Raw genomic sequence first — 15,704 nt, 5'->3', positions numbered from 1 at the left:
GGTTCCTGGGCTCTAGAACATAGGCTTAGTAGTTGTGGCACATGGGCTTGCCCTGCGGAATGTGGGATCCTCTGGACCAGGGCTCAAACCCGTGTCCCCTGCATTGGCAGGCGGATTCTTAACCACTGTGCCACCAGGGAAGCCCAACTCATTGGGTTCTTATCATCTTCACACAACCATCACCACATTCAGTTTTAGAACATTTTCACGATCCCCCAAAAGAAACTCCATATTCATCAGCTGTCATTTCCCATTTCCTTCCAACCCCACTTCCCAGCCCTATGCAACCACTTTTTACTCTATATGTTGCTTATTCTGGACATTTCATATAAATGGATTCATATAATATGTGGTCTTTTGTATCTCCTTTTATTAAGCATAATGTTTTCAAAGTTCACCCATGTCATAACCTGTATCAGTACTTCATTCCTTTTTTATTGCTAAGCAATGTTCCATTGTATAGATATAGCACATTTTATTTACCCATTCATTAGTTGATGGACATTTGGGTTGTTTCTACTTTTGAGCTATTATTAATAATGCTGCTATGGACATTTGTGTACAAGTTTTTGTGTGGACATATGTTTTTATTTCTCTTGGGTATATACTAGGAGTGGTGTTGCTGGTCACATGGTAATTTTATGTTTAACCTTTTGAAGAACCACTAAACTATTTTCCAAAGCACTGCACCATTTTACATTCCCACCAGCATGGTAGGAGAGTTCCAGTTGCTCCACATCCTTGCCAACATTTGTTATTATCTGTCCTTTTTTATTATAGCCACACTAGTGGATGTGAAGTGGTTTTGATTTGCATTTTCTTGATGACTAATGATGTTAAGCATCTTTTTGTGTGCTTCCTGGCCATTTGTAAATATTTGGAGAAATTTCTACTCAAAGTCTTTGCCCATTTTCTCATTAGGTAGTCTTTTTTATTGTTGAGCTGTAAGTTTCTAAATGTATTTTTAATACTGCTCCCTTATCAGATACACGATTTACAAATATTTTCTTCCATTCTGTGGGTTGTCCTTTATATTTTTTAATATATATTGTTCCATTGTTTGTTTTCTCTTTTTTAAATGTTTATTTATTTATTTATTTTTGGGTCGGGTCTTGGTTGCAGGCACACAGAATCTTTTTGTTGCAGCGCGGGCTCTTCGTTGCAGTGCGCAGGCTTCTCTCTAGTTGTGGCGTGCAGGCTTAGTTGCCCAACCAGGAATCGAACCTGCATCACCTGCATTGGAAGGCAGATTCTTAACCACTGGACTGCCAGGGAAGTCCCTGGTTGTCCTTTTTTTTTTAAGGACTATTTTTTAGAGCAGTTTTAGGTTCATAGCAAAATTGAGAGGAGGAGGGTACAGAGATTTCCCATATACCCCCTTCCCCCATGTGTGCATAGCCTCCCCCAATATCAACACCACTCACCAGAGTGGTACATTTGCTACAATTGATGAACCTATGTTGACACATCATAATCACCCAAAGTCCATAGTTTACATTAAGGTTGTACATTCTATGGGTTTGGACGAACGTCTAATGATATGTATCCATCATATTGTATTGTACAGAGTGATTTCACTGCCCTAAAAATCCTCTGCGCACTGCCTTTTCATTTTCTTCATAAAGTCCTTTGAAACACAAAAGTTTCTAATTTTGATGAAGTCCAATTTATCTACTTTTTTATTGCCACCTGTGCTTTTTTTTTTATCTCAATATAATTTTTTTTACATCTTTATTGGAGTATAATTGCTTTACAATGCTGTGTTAGTTTCTGCTGTACAACAAAGTGAATCAGCTATATGTATACTTATATCCCCATATCCCCTCCCTCTTGAGCCTCCCTCCCACCCACCCTACCCCACACCTCTAGGTTGTCACAAAGCACCGAGCTGATCTCCCTGTGCTATGCAGCAGCTTCCCACTAGCCATCCATTTTGCATTTAGTAGTGTATATTTGTCAATGTTACTGGCTCACTTCATCCCAGCTTCCCCTTCTCCCCCCGTGTCCTCAAGTCCATTCTCTACATCTGCATCTTTATTCCTGCACTGCCACTAGGTTCATCAGTACCGTATTTTTTAGATTCCATATATGTGCATTAGCATACGGTATTCGTTTTTCTCTTTCTGACTTACTTCACTCTATGACAGAATCTAGGTCCATCCACCTCATTACAAATAACTCAATTTCGTTCCTTTTTATGGCTGAGTAATATTCCCTTGTATATATGTGCCACATCTTCTTTAACCATTCATCTGTCGATGGACACTTAGGTTGCTTCCATGTCCCAGCTATTGTATAAATAGTGCTGCAATGAATATTGTGGTACATGTATCTTTTTGACTTATGGTTTTTCTCAGGGTATATGCCCAGTAGTAGGATTGCTGGGTCATATGGTAGTTCTGTTTCTAGTTTTTTAAGGAACCTCCATACTGTTCTTCATAGTGGCTGTATCGGTTTACATTCCCATCAACAGTGCAGGAGGGTTCCCTACACCCTCTCCAGCATTTATTGTTTGTAGATTTTTTGATGATGGCCATTCTGACAGGTGTGAGGTGATACCTCATCGTGGTTTTGATTTGCATTTCTCTAATGATTAGTGATGTTGAGTCTTTTCATGTGTTTGTTGGCCATCTGTATGTCTTCTTTGGCGAAATGTCTATTTAGGTCTTCTGCCCATTTTTGGATTGGGTTGTTTGTTTTTTTGATATTGAGCTGCATGAGCTGCTTGTATATTTTGGAGATTAATCCTTTGTCAGTTGCTTCGGTTGCAAATATTTTCTCCCATTCTGAGGGTTGTCTTTCTGTCTTGTTTATGGTTTCCTTTGCTGTGCAAAAGCTTTTAAGTGTCATTAGGTCCCATTTGTTTATTTTTGTTTTTGTTTTGTTTTTGCGGTACACGGGCCTCTCACTGTTGTGACCTCTCCCTTTGCGGAGCACAGGCTCCAGACGTGCAGGCTCAGCAGCCATGGCTCACGGGCCTAGCCGCTCCGCGGCATGTGGGATCTTCCCGGACCAGGACACGAACCCGTGTCCCCTGCATCGGCAGGCGGACTCTCAACCACTGCGCCACCAGGGAAGCCCTATTTTTGTTTTTATTTCCATTACTCTAGGAGGTGGGTCAAAAAGGATCTTGCTGTGATTTATGTCATAGAGTGTTCTGCCTATGTTTTCCTCTAAGAGTTTTGTAGTGTCTGGTCTTACATTTAGGTAAGTTTAATCCATTTTCAATTTATTTTTTTGTATGGTGTTAGGAAGTGTTCTAATTTCATTCTTTTACATGTAACTGTCCAGTTTTCCCAGCACCACTTACTGAAGAGGCTGTCTTTTCTCCATTGTATATTCTTGCCTCCTTGTCAAAGATAAGGTGACCATAGGTGCATGGGTTTATCTCTGGGCTTTCTATCCTGTTCCATTGATCTATATTTCTGTTTTTGCGCCAGTACCATATTGTCTTGATTACTGTAGCTTTGTAGTATAGTCTGAAGTCAGGGAGCCTGATTCCTCCAGCTCCGTTTTTCGTTCTCAAGATTGTTTTGGCTATTCATGGTCTTTTGTGTTTCCATACAAATTGTAAAATTTCTTGTTCTAGTTCCGTGAAAAATGCCATTGGTAATTTGATAGGGATTGCTTTGGGTAGTATAGTCATTTTCACAATGTTGATTCTTCCAATCCAAGAACATGGTATATCTCTCTATCTGTTTGTATCATCTTTCATTCCTTTCATCAGTATCTTATAGTTTTCTGCATTCAGGTCTTTTGCCTCCTTAGGTAGGTTTATTCTTAGGTATTTTATTCTTTTTGTTGCAATGGTAAATGGGAGTATTTCCTTAATTTCTCTTTCTGAGTTTTCATTTTTAGTGTATAGGAATGCAAGAGATTTCTATGCATTAATTTTGTATCCTGCTACTTTACCGAATTCATTGATTAGCTCTAGTAGTTTTCTGGTGGCATCTTTAGGATTTTCTATGTATAGTATCATGTCATCTGCAAACAGTGACAGTTTTACTTCTTCTTTTCCAATTTGGATTCCTTTTATTTCTTTTTCTTCTCTGATTGCTGTGGCTAAAACTTCCAAAATGATGTTGAATAATAGTGGTGAGAGTCTTTTTCCTGATCTTAGAGGAAATGCTTTCAGTTTTTCACCATTGAGAATGATGTTGGCTGTGGGTTTGTCATATATGGCTTTTATTATGTTGAAGTAGGTTCCCTCTATGCCCACTTTCTGGAGAATTTTTTAATCATAAATCAATGTTGAATTGTGTCAAAAGTTTTTTCTGCATGTATTTCACCTGTATTTTTGTTGCCACAGCTAAGAAGCTCTGCCTAACCCAAGGTTGCAATGACTTATTCCTAAATGTTATTCTAAGAGCTTTATAGTTTTTGCTCTTATATTTAGGTCTGTGGTCCATTTGGAGTTAATTTTTGTCTATGGTATGAGAAAGGGGTCTAACTTTATTCTTTCACACATGGATATTCAGGCATCCCCACCCCATTTGTTGGAAATACTTTGCTTCCCACCACTTAGTTGTCTTGGCACCCTTTTCGAAAATCAATTGACCAAAAATGTAAGGGCTCTTTTCCTTTTAGTGGTTTGTTATGTGCTTATTCTTTTGAAATTAAGGCAGAAAATCTCTCAGACAAATGTGAAAAAAAAAAAAGGTCTTTGAAAAGCCCTAAAGAAGACATTCTAGGAAAATGGTGCTACAGAGAATACCCACCTTCTCTGGAGAGGCTGAAGCCCTGTCCAATATGCCACAAATATGGAGAAACATACGTGTTAGGGGAATTAGACTTGGGTCAGTGACCTAGAGCCTCTACCTCCGCATCTGTGAAATGTCCCAATGTTACCAACCAGGGTTCTTGGCCTCCTCAATCAATAGAAATTGATCAGAGGCCAGAGAAGAAATTCAGCCAAGGCTTTATTGGGGCCCCTGCTGCGGCAGTGGGGGGCAAGAACAAGTAACAAGTTCCCTTACTCACCAAGGTGGGGGGAGCTGGTTCCTTATATGGGATGAGGGTAGGGGTGTGTCCAGGGGTCCGGCCAGAAGGGTGGCTTAGGTGGTTTGCCCAACGCTTTGGTGGTGGTGGTGTGTAGGGGGCATGTGCAATACCCTGCTTTTGCTCCCGACCCTCTGCTTTTGCTCCTGGCTCTTCAGAAGTGGCAGTTGGGCTTTTTGGTCTCTTTGTATCTTGTTGTCCATAACTTGCCCCAACTGCGCATGCATGCAGTTATTTTTAGTCCCTTATAGTTTCTGTGTATCCAGGTGCAAGCACTGCAGCAAAAGGTCTCAGCCTGTCTCACCAACAAGTCCAAGTGAAAGTTATGTCTTGTCACTACACAAGGTTTTGGGAATCCATCTTACTTAGTTATGTGGAGGAGGATGTTGAGAAGGGGTATTCTGAGTGGCTGTCATCCTCTCTGAGCCTCGAAGCTCTCTTCTGTGATATGGGAATGATTTGGGGAATACATGAGCTGAAGTGTGTGAACATGCTCTGTAAGCTTCAAAGTGTTGCCGATGTTACTGGTGGTGACGATGGTAATGATACCGAAAGGCAGACTCTCAGGGCTGGGACTTCAAAGGCGGCCAACTTGACCCCATCCCAATGCTGGGTCACTTCTCTGGTATTCCTGCAGTGGTCACCCAGGCTGAGCCCCTCTAGTGACAGAGAGCTCAGAATGTCCTGAGATGGCTGTTCTGTGCTTGGTCTTTCTACATGTTAGAAAGTGTTCTCTCCTCTTGAGTGGAACAATCCTAATCTAATATCAGCCACGCCAGGCACTGTAAGAAGTGCTTCTACACAGCATCTTATCTGATTTTTCAGATAACCCTGTGAGGTCAATATACTACTACATGCCCCCATTTAATAGGTGGGGAAACAGGCTCAGAGAGGTTAAGTGACTTGCTCAGGGGTGCGAGCCCATCTGACTCCGAAGCCCCCGCACGTGACCTCTGGGCTGTTTGGTGGCCTTCCCCCATCACTTCCCAAGCAAGGGTCTCAGTTCGGTCCCTGGGGGCTACATGGCACAGGGCTCAGCGCCTTCTTGTCCGCACTGGCCCTTGACCACTAATCTCTGGCAGATGTTCACCTCACCAATGTCGCCGTGCAAAAGACGTCTCCCGACTACCACCCAAAGAAGGTGAGGAACCTGGGCTTCTGCCCTCCAGGTATGGCCTCTGGGACTGGGCTGGGGGGAGGAGGAGGGATGCCAAGTAGCCCAAGAGAGTTCAGATCACCTTCCCGTTTGCAGGGCCCAGGGCAAGAGTACAAATGGAGGCCCACACATCATGTGTCTAAATATTTAAAAGTTACAAATCAAACGAACACACTGTTTAAAAAAATGTGTTGTATCCTCCTACCTTGACAGATATACTCCTATCATCTATCTATCTATCTATCTATCTATCATCTATCATCTATCATCTATCTACCTGATAACCTGCAAGGCCAGGTTCATATTTAGAACACTCAGACTTCTCAGAGTTAAAAGCCAGAACAGAAGAGCCCAGGAAGACGTGGTCCCCAGCTCCCCATCACCCCGAGGGGGCTTCCTTCAAACACACACACACACACACACACACACACACACACACACACACACACACACAAAACAGCAAGCTGTTGGTGACTCCCTGGGCCTTGGGCTGCACAATGGTCAGGGCAGTCTGTCTGCATAAGGGCAGGCCCAGGGAGGAAACTGGTGCAGGGCATTTGGTCAGGGACTTCTGGGGTGGTGGATAGCAGGCTGTGCTCTAGAAAGAGAGGCACAGGCTCTTGGGCATGTAGAATCTTCGCCCCTCAAGGAGGGACACACTTGGGGCTCTCCTAATCACAGGACTCAGGGCTGGGCCCCTCTCGTCCAAGCCTAGGGGCTGTGCTGATGGTAAATGATGGTCTGGATGGGCCAGGTCCGGGTTGACCGAGGCTCCCTCTCCCAACCCGGTGGCGGGGTCCCAGGGCTGCAAGTGGATGCTGCAGCGCTTCCGGCAGTATCTGGCATCCAAGCATGGGCCCACGGCAGTGGAGACGCTCTTCAGTGACATGGACAACATCTTCATCAGAAGCCTGCAGAGCGTGCAGAAGGTGATCATCAGCGACAAGCACTGCTTCGAGCTGTATGGCTATGACATCCTCATAGACCAGGACCTCAAGCCGTAAGTGGATGGGCTCGCGGCCCGGAGAGCCTGGAGGGATGTTTTACACACTCTGCACCCAGACTGCCCGGGTTTGAGCTCAGCTCTGCCACTTCCCAGTGGGGCACACTTTCCTTTTCTGTGCCTCAGCTTGCCTGTCTATAAAATGGTCACTGTGGGACTTCCCTGGCGGTCTAGCTGTTAAGACTCTGCACTTCCACTGCAGGGGGCACGGGTTCGCTCTCTGGTCGGGGAGCTAAGATCCTGCATGCCGCGCGGTGCGGCCAAAAAATATTAAAAAATAAAATAAAACGGTCACTCTGTCTGTAAGATCGTTATGAGGAAGAAGTGAGGTACTGAGCCCCATGCCTGGCACTGAGGCCTTTGCTGAGCATCTGCTGAGTCAGCGATCCTCCCCTCCTATCAGGCAAGAAGCTTCCCCTCTGTTAGCCCTGGTGCTTTGAGGATGCAAAGTGCCATGTAAGGAAGTACTGTTACCATGTCGATCCCTGCCAAGAATTTTGTGCCCTCCCAGGGCCCACGAGGAGGTTGAGCTGATGAGTAGAACAAACCTGAACTATCAGGGAACACAGTGATGGCCCTTACATGATACAACAGGGCACAGAAGCCCAGTGGGGTTGTTGAGGCAGCTTGAGGTCATGCAGTAAGTCAAGGGCTGAGCCAGGCCCAGGGTCCATGTTCCTGGGCTGAGCTGCTCCCACAGCACTGAGGTTCCTGGACCCAACCCCCTCCCCAGGGTCACTGTATAGCTGTTGAGGGGCTTTCTGAGCTAGGAGTAGGAGCCCTAGAGCAAGACCTAAGTCGGGCCCAAGTTCAAGAGAAACAGGGGCCGGGCACCAGCGGGTCTCTCTCCCTTGACCCCGGGGATGCAAGATGTGCTATGGGCATTAAAGTGGACACTGAAAGGGGAAACAAGCTTGGCAGGAGGCAGAAAATAGTGGAAAGGGGGCCCTAGCCTCCCACTGACCTGCTGGGTGAGCCCTGCCCTCTCTGTGCCCCAGATTCCTGTCTGTAAAATGACAGGGTTGCACAAAACAAGCGGTTGCAGGCTGGCGGCCCTTGAGCTGCTTCTGGCCTGCAGACACTTTGAGTTTGGCCTTCCCGATGTTTTTGCATTTGGTTGATTTTCATTGACAGTCTCCAATAACTGGAAGATGTTTACACAAAAATCTGGATTTTTTGGCTTTTCTGGGAAAGTCAGAGGATCTTGCAATTCTGGGTTCACATTCTCACAGAGCAACGCTCTCCTAGAGCCTCCATAGCCACCCCTTTAGACATGGAATGCTCTTTCCGGCTCACCACAGTCCCTACCCCTCCCTGCTACTCCCCACCCCCTGACGTGTCAGGCCATTTATGGGCAAAGTTTCACTAGGAAAGGAGTTTTTCTTGTACTCACAGCTCTTTTGAAAGAAGGAAAAGCGATAACAAGCATGAGGGCAGCAAAATCATTCTTACCCCCACCAACTTGCTTCCTATAAGTCACCACCTGGACCCTGTGGGAACTGCCCAAGTTTGTGACAGTTGTTTTCAAAAGTTTTGTGCGTCCCTGGTGGTGCACTGGTTAAGAATCCGCCTGCCAATGCAGGGGACACGGGTTTGAGCCCTGGTACGGGAAGATCCCACATGCCGCGGAGCAGCTAAGCCTGTGCGCCACAACTACTGGGCCTGCGCTCTAGAGCCCGCGAGCCACAACTACTGAGCCCGCGTGCCACAACTACTGAAACCCACGCGCCTAGAGCCCGTGCTCCGCAACAAGAGAGGCCACCGCAATGAGAAGCCTGCACACCGCAATGAAGAGTAGCTCCCGCTCGCTGCAACTAGAGAAAGCCTGCGCACAGCAACGAAGACCCAATGCAGCCAAAATTAAATAAATAAATTTAATTAAAAAAAGAAAGTTTTAGCCCCTGAACCCTTTCTTCAAATGGAAATGTGGAGAGAGCAGCCCTGGTTGAATTGAGGGTGAGACCCAGGCACCCTATCTAGCCTCTCAGTGAAATTCCAGGGGCCTCAGGGACCAGGTACACTTAAGATTCTCTACTCCCTTCCCTCCGCAGGTGGCTCCTGGAGGTCAATGCATCCCCATCACTGACAGCCAGCAGCCAGGAGGACTATGAGCTCAAGACCTGCCTCCTGGAAGACACCTTGCACATCGTGGACATGGAGGCCAGGTGAGGGAGAGCAACCTTGCTCATGCATCCCTGTACCTGACCATCGGGGTTCCCACCGAGGATAGAGAACTCAGAACCTTGGGACTTGAGAGGCCCTCAGAGATGGCTCTGTCCACCCCGCCCCAGCATTCTACAGATGGAGAAACTGCAATGTCCACACAGGGTCAGATCCTGGCCCAGGGACTCAGCCCTGTCCCAGCAGAGCAGGCCAACTACAGCTTTCTGAGATTTGGTCCAGCAGGATTTCCTCAATATCTCCTGACTGTGTGACCCTGAACCACTCACTTCACCTCTCTGAGCCTCAGTTTTCTCATCTGTAAAATGGGAGATTTCATATCTATCTACCTCTCAGGTTTGTTAGATTAATTTACCAAGATAATTTATTATAAAGTGTGTAACTCACAGAAAGTGCACAGTAAGAGGCTATTTATTGATATAATGATGTGTATATAATAGAAAGATCCAGGGTTTGACTTCAGGAATGGCTCAGGCAGTGTTGGCTGGTTTGTCTGTTCTCACTTCCCTCTCTCTCATCTCTTTCCTCCGTATTAACTTTTCCCCAATTATTCTGGCAAAAGTTTGAGGGCTGACTCTCATTGCTCATTGGTGGGGATTGAGTCGCATGCCCATACCGGAACCAATCACTGTGACTCTGATTGACCTAGGTATTGTGCCCACCTCCCAGGGGGGTGGGGTTAACCCCACCTGAGCCATGAGAGTGAGAGAGGGAGGCATGGTTTTCCAAAGAAAAACCCAGGTACCCACAGGCTAAAAAATGGTGAAATGTATGCTGAGCAGGCAGAACCTCAGGTGCCCACTATATCCATCATCACTTATTCATTCAACAAACATTTGAGCCCCTACTATGTGCTAGGCCTTGTGCCACACACTGGGGACACAATAAAGGACATGACAGGCCTAGTCCCTGACTTCATGGAGTCTGTGGTCTGGGAAGAACAGCAGACTTCTTTAAACCAGAAAGCATGAATAGGTGCATGTTACTGGGGGCAAGTGTGTAAGCCTGGGGACAAATGGGGGATGACCCGTCTGAGGCCTGTGTGGGCGCCTGGGAAACGACCAGTGAATGGATGGACAAAAGAAGATACTTTGACAGGGTGGGCACCAGTCGGGTGCAGGGAACAGTCAGGGACCTGGCTTGAGTCTTAGGGCCCTACCAGGTGCACCTTCATTAACCCTTTTTGTCTCCTGCCTGTCCAGACTCACGGGAAGGGAGAAGCGAGTGGGAGGCTTCGACCTCATGTGGAACGATGGCCCTGTCAGCAGAGAAGACGGGGCTCATGACCTGTCGGGGCTGGGGAACTTTGTGACCAACACGCACCTTGGTATGTGGGGCCAGGTGGGGAGTGGGCACCAGGGATGAGTCATGGGAGGTGCCAAGTAGTCTAAGAGGCAGCTTGCCACAGTGGTTAGACTGTTTTAATTTGATCTACAATTTACCAGCTGTGTGACCTTGGGCAAGGGACTTACCTCTCTGTTCCTCATCTGTAAAACAGAGATTAAATAGTTTCTGTCTTAATATATGCCGTAGTGAGAGATATTATTAATCTGTCATGAGGTGGATTTCAAAAGGCTTAAGTGGCACCCACACAAAAAGCACGATATGTTGTTAAGAGAAATTAAGGACTTCGGGGCTTGACTTTAAATTTGGTTTTTCAAAAGTGAAAAATTTCCCTGACTATAAAAATTATTCATACTCATTGTAGAATATTTGAAAATTAAAGAAGAAAATAAAAAAAAAAAAACCATCCAGACGTAACCATCTTTAACAATCTGGTGTATTTCCACCCAGTTTTTCAAAAATGCATATATTCATGCTTTTTCTTTTACAAAATTGGCTTTGGGCTGGAGCTTTGAGTCTAATTTCCCATGTAGCGTTTTTCATCTCATTCAATAATAAGAGCCTCTCTTTTGGAAACATTGTATGGCCAGGCCCAGACTAACTATTTTACGTACGTTATCTCATTTCATTTTTAGGCAGCTTTTATTCTTTTACAGATGAGGAAATGGCCTCCAGATGTTACATCATTTGCTGATGGGCTTGGTTGTAAGTGGTGAGCAGGGACCTGAACCCCAATCTGTCTGTGACTCCAAAACCCGAATGCTTGGCTGCTAGTGCTTGTCCCTTAGCACAATTAAAACCAAGATTACCATATGGCTGTAAAACATCCCCAAATTTATGAAATCAATTTCATATAATCGAGCATTTGGCATGATTCCAGTTTTTCACTTTTATAAATAATCCTGTGAGAACATCCTCTCACATAAAGCTCAGCTGAAACTCTGGCTGTTTCATTAGGACAGATTCCTAGGAATAGAATTACTGGGTCAAAAGGATGGACTTATTACAGTCAAATTGCTTTCTTAGAAATATTACACAGATTTGCCAGTTCTGAATTTAAAACAACAGAAAACCTTTGCCAACTTCATAGGTAAAAAGATTGACTTGTTTTCTGTGCATTCCATTGATTATGGGTGGGGCTTCAGATTTAAAATTTGCATTTCTTCTTTTGTAAGCTGTCCATACTCTATTTTTCAATGGGCTTACATTTTTCTAAATTTGTAAAGGGCTTGGATATTAATATATTGAGGATATCATCCCTCTGTCAAACTTACTGTAAACATTTTCCTGAGTTTGTCATTTTGCTTTTTAAATTTTGTTTGTGGCATTTTTTTTTCTCTTTTTTGATGAAAAGAAGTTTTAAGTATCTTTTAGAGTTTGGTATGATTTAGGATTGGGTTCGGCTGCAAACACTAACAAGCCAACTAACAGTTATACAGCTAGGAACTGATTTATCTTAAGCCACAGGAAGTCATGGGGTAGGCCGTACACAACAGCTGCACAAGGACCCAGCTCTTTCCTCTTTCTGCTTTGCCACTCTCAGCATGTTGCCTTGATGCTCATGCTTGTTGCCTCATGGCTACAAAACAGCTGCTCCAACTCCAGACACCGTGTCCTTGTCTCAGGCAGGAAGAGACAGGAAGGCCCAAGGGCCAAAGCCTTTCTTTCAAGCTTTGACTCTTTATTCCAAAAGGGAAGCCCTCCCAGCAACCTCTGCTGACTTCCCACCCACTAGAACTGGGTCACATGGCACCTCAGCTGCAAGGAAGCCTGGGAAGTCAAGTAGTTTGCCTTCAGGAAAGCAAGGGAGAGAAGGTTTGTGAATGGTTTTCCCACAGCAGACCCCTAGTACCTGCCCATGGTGTTGCTGGAGGATGACTATACAATGCTTTCAAGTTGTACAATCACCTGGGAACGTTGTTAAAAATGCAGTTATGACTCAGTAGGTCTGGAGCAGGGGGCTAAGAGTCTGCATACCTAACAAGCTACTGTTATGTAACAAACCCTCCTAAAACCTCGCAGCTTAAAACAACTATCTTATTTGCTTATGATTCTTCAGGTGTCGCCCGGGGTCTCTCACAGGGCTGCAGGCACCTAGCAGATCTGCTGAGACGTGATGGTCTAGGATAGCCTCATTCACATGTGTGGTGCTTGAGACTGACTGTCAGCAGCCTCTCTTTCCAGGTGGCCACTCATCCTCCAGCAGCCCTGCCCCAGGTTCTTCAGATGGTAGTCTCAGGGCTCCAAGAGGGCGAGAGAAGATGTAGCGAAGCCTTTTGAGGCCTAGGCTCAGAAATCCCACAATGTCATTCCACCACAATCCATTAGCCAAAGCCAGTCCAGCCCAGATTCAGGGGACAAGGAGATAGACTCCACTTCTTGACGGGAGGCGCAGCACAGAGAGGCACCTTTGCAGAGAGGTGCATATAGGCCTGGGAGGATCATGGCAGCCGCCTGTGTTAACAGTCCACCTCAGATATCAATGCTGCTGGTTCCTGGACTCTGTTTGAGTAGCAAAGATTCAGAACAGTGGTTCTCCACCCTGGCTGAACATCGGAATCATGCAAGAGAATTAAAAAATACTGACGCCTGTTGGAGATAAGTATCTTTGGACGTCAGTATTTTTCAAAGCTCCCAGATAAGTCTAAAGCACAGCTTAGGTTGAGAGCCAGTGCTTCCCAAGACTCCAGCTGAGCGTCTGGGTGGATGGTTTTGAATACAGGAGGAGCTGGCTGGGGGTGGAAGAGTACTGATGAAATGAGTTAGGGATGTGCTGAGAACTGGTGAAAAGATAAACAGATAACTCAGAGATGAGTCTAGAACTCCAAGAAGAGATTTGCACTGGACACAAAGGTTTGAGAATTATGAACGAGCCAATTATAGTTAAAGCTAAGGTTCCACGGAACTCACTTTGGAAAACCCTGGGGATGCATTTAGTGGACTCTCGGCTCAGTGAAGCCTTGATGGCTGGTGAGTGCCTAGGAGGCAGGGATGGGGCTCTGGGGTGCTGAGAAGACGGCAGACACCTCCGGGTCAGTAGTTGCCCCCATGGGGATTCAGTCAGTCGGCCACCATTCGTGAGTGCCATCAGTGTGCCTGGCCCAAGAGCAAATGACCACGGAGTCGCCTCAAGGATCAGCTCTGAGCGCAAAAGGGAGGGAACACTGTGAACGTGCTCAGAGAGGGGAGGTCATGTCAGGACTGCCTGGGACACATTTTCATGAGAGTAGGGGCCACCTGCAGGGAAGAGCCATCTCTTAGATGAAAGTGCCTGACACATGGGGTTGGATAAGGGAAGAAACTAACATTTAACCAATTAGGTACCAGGCACTGTGATAGCTTTAAGTGCATTTTCAGAGCAAAGCCAGAAGGTAAGGCAACGTGGGGTGGTGGTTAGGAGCTGGGCCTCTGGAGCTTGATAGCCTGGGTTCAGCCCTCAGTCCTGCTACGTATTGTGTGATTTGGAGTAAACTACTTAACCTCTTCAAGCCTCAGTTTTCTCTTGTACACGTTATTCCCGTGAAAGTTCAGCAAGTCAGTCCACATTCTGGACCTGAAGCAGCCCCTGGTTTGAGGTAAGCCCCCAGTGAATATTACCTGCTTTTGATGATCCTTACATTCACCCCATAAAGCAGGTATCCTGGTTTACAGATGAGAAAGCGGATGCTCAAAGAGGTAAATGACCTGCCTAAGGGCCATGACAGGCAGCAGGGGAGCCAGGATGCAAACCATAGGCCATCCGTGGTTGCATGGCTCCTGCTGTCCCCTCTTCCCGCAGGTAGTGGGAGCACAGGCCCCTCCACTCCCCCCAAATCCCCCTCTACTTGGGACAGCCCATCCCAGGCAACACTCCACTTCCCTTCCAGGCTGCGTCAATGATCGGAAAAAACAGCTGAGGCAGCTGTTCCGCTCCCTTCAAGGCCAGAAGAAAACTCCCAACTAATCCCCAGCACAGAGGAGAGCGGCCAGGGGAGGTGCCACACCAGTTCTCTCCCTGCTCCCAGTTTCCAGCACAGCAGCACCTCAGAGAACTCACCTCCCTCCCTCCCCCTCCCTCCGGCCTGGCAGCTGCTTTGCTAGCCTGGCACCCCCACCCTACCCTGGGCATCTCTGCACCAGGAGAGAGCCAATCCCCAGGACTGGAGAGACTTTAACCTTGACGGATCAGCTGGCTTGGCGGTCAGGCCCGAAGAGGACAAATGCGGCAAGTTCTGCTGCCCCAGAGATCACATCTAATAAAGGATCACAGTCTTTATTCGGGCTCCAGGCTTGGCTCAGGGGATGCTGTTGGCTGCAACCAAATCTTCCTGGCTTTGACCCTCTGACGTCTCCCCGGGGGGATCAGTGTTGAAAAGCTCCTCCAGGAGCAAGGGTTCAGGGTTTATGCAACTTAAGCTGTGTTTGCAAAGCAAGCAGTTACTAGATTGTGTGTTTACTGGGGGTCTGGGGAAGGCCTGAGCCTTATATGCATCTTGCCCTCCTTACAATACCCTGACTGCATGGCAGGGAACCCACGGACAAGGTAAGGATCAGGAAGACAGAGCTACTTAGAGACAGTCTCTGCAAAGGTGCACTTATCGAAGTCAGATGGGTGACCTAGGTGCCTCTCTGAACCTTCCTGTTTGAGGTTGGGAGCTGAGCTTTTTAGACCAGAAAGCCTTGGGCTGGCAGGCAGAGATGGCTTGGGGAGTTGGGCACAAGTAAGAATGTCTGCATTTTCCACATTCCTACGCCTCCTCTAGGTTGAAAAGAAGTTGCAGCAAGAGTGGGCTGGTGGCTAATTGCTCCAGGGCAACCTACCAAGGACCCTAGTCAGCTCCCTCTATTACTCTCCCCTCTTTCAGGACAGTTCTTTTGGCTGCAAGAATCTGACTGTGGAAGGAAAGGAAGGGGAGAAGTGGGGAGGGCTTTTGGAAGGAAAATACTGGGAAATCTAAGTGAATCAGCCAGCCTTGGGAAGCCCCTGAAGCCAGGCCATTCCGGGCCTCCTGCCTCCAGAGTGTGGGGACTTCCCTCATCCCT

The 15,704-nt window shown here is 46.6% G+C and overlaps 1 protein-coding gene across 6 annotated transcripts in view; it reads left to right on the top strand.

The window, feature by feature from the left end:
- The window catches only part of TTLL9 (tubulin tyrosine ligase like 9), a 65,591-nt gene extending 50,820 nt beyond the window's left edge, over nucleotides 1-14,771 (top strand). For 4 of the 6 annotated variants that reach the window (XM_060031073.2, XM_060031077.2, XM_060031078.2 and 1 more), the window contains 5 exons: nucleotides 6,081-6,139; nucleotides 6,958-7,154; nucleotides 9,209-9,322; nucleotides 10,541-10,665; nucleotides 14,549-14,771. In XM_060031073.2, the coding sequence (XP_059887056.1) occupies nucleotides 6,081-6,139; nucleotides 6,958-7,154; nucleotides 9,209-9,322; nucleotides 10,541-10,665; nucleotides 14,549-14,625 (572 nt within the window). In that variant the 3' untranslated portion in view covers nucleotides 14,626-14,771. Of the gene's footprint in view, nucleotides 1-6,080; nucleotides 6,168-6,957; nucleotides 7,155-9,208; nucleotides 9,323-10,540; nucleotides 10,666-11,338; nucleotides 11,453-14,548 lie in introns of those variants that run through there. The other 2 variants (XM_060031074.2, XM_060031075.2) reach the window with 2 other exon arrangements.
- Nucleotides 14,772-15,704: the final 933 nt, after the last annotated feature.

This window comes from Delphinus delphis, chromosome 15, assembly GCF_949987515.2.
Source record: "Delphinus delphis chromosome 15, mDelDel1.2, whole genome shotgun sequence".
NCBI classification, from domain to species: Eukaryota; Metazoa; Chordata; class Mammalia; order Artiodactyla; family Delphinidae; genus Delphinus; species Delphinus delphis.
The sequence above is the reverse complement of the archived record's forward strand: the minus strand, read 5'-3'. Positions and strand labels throughout refer to the sequence as shown.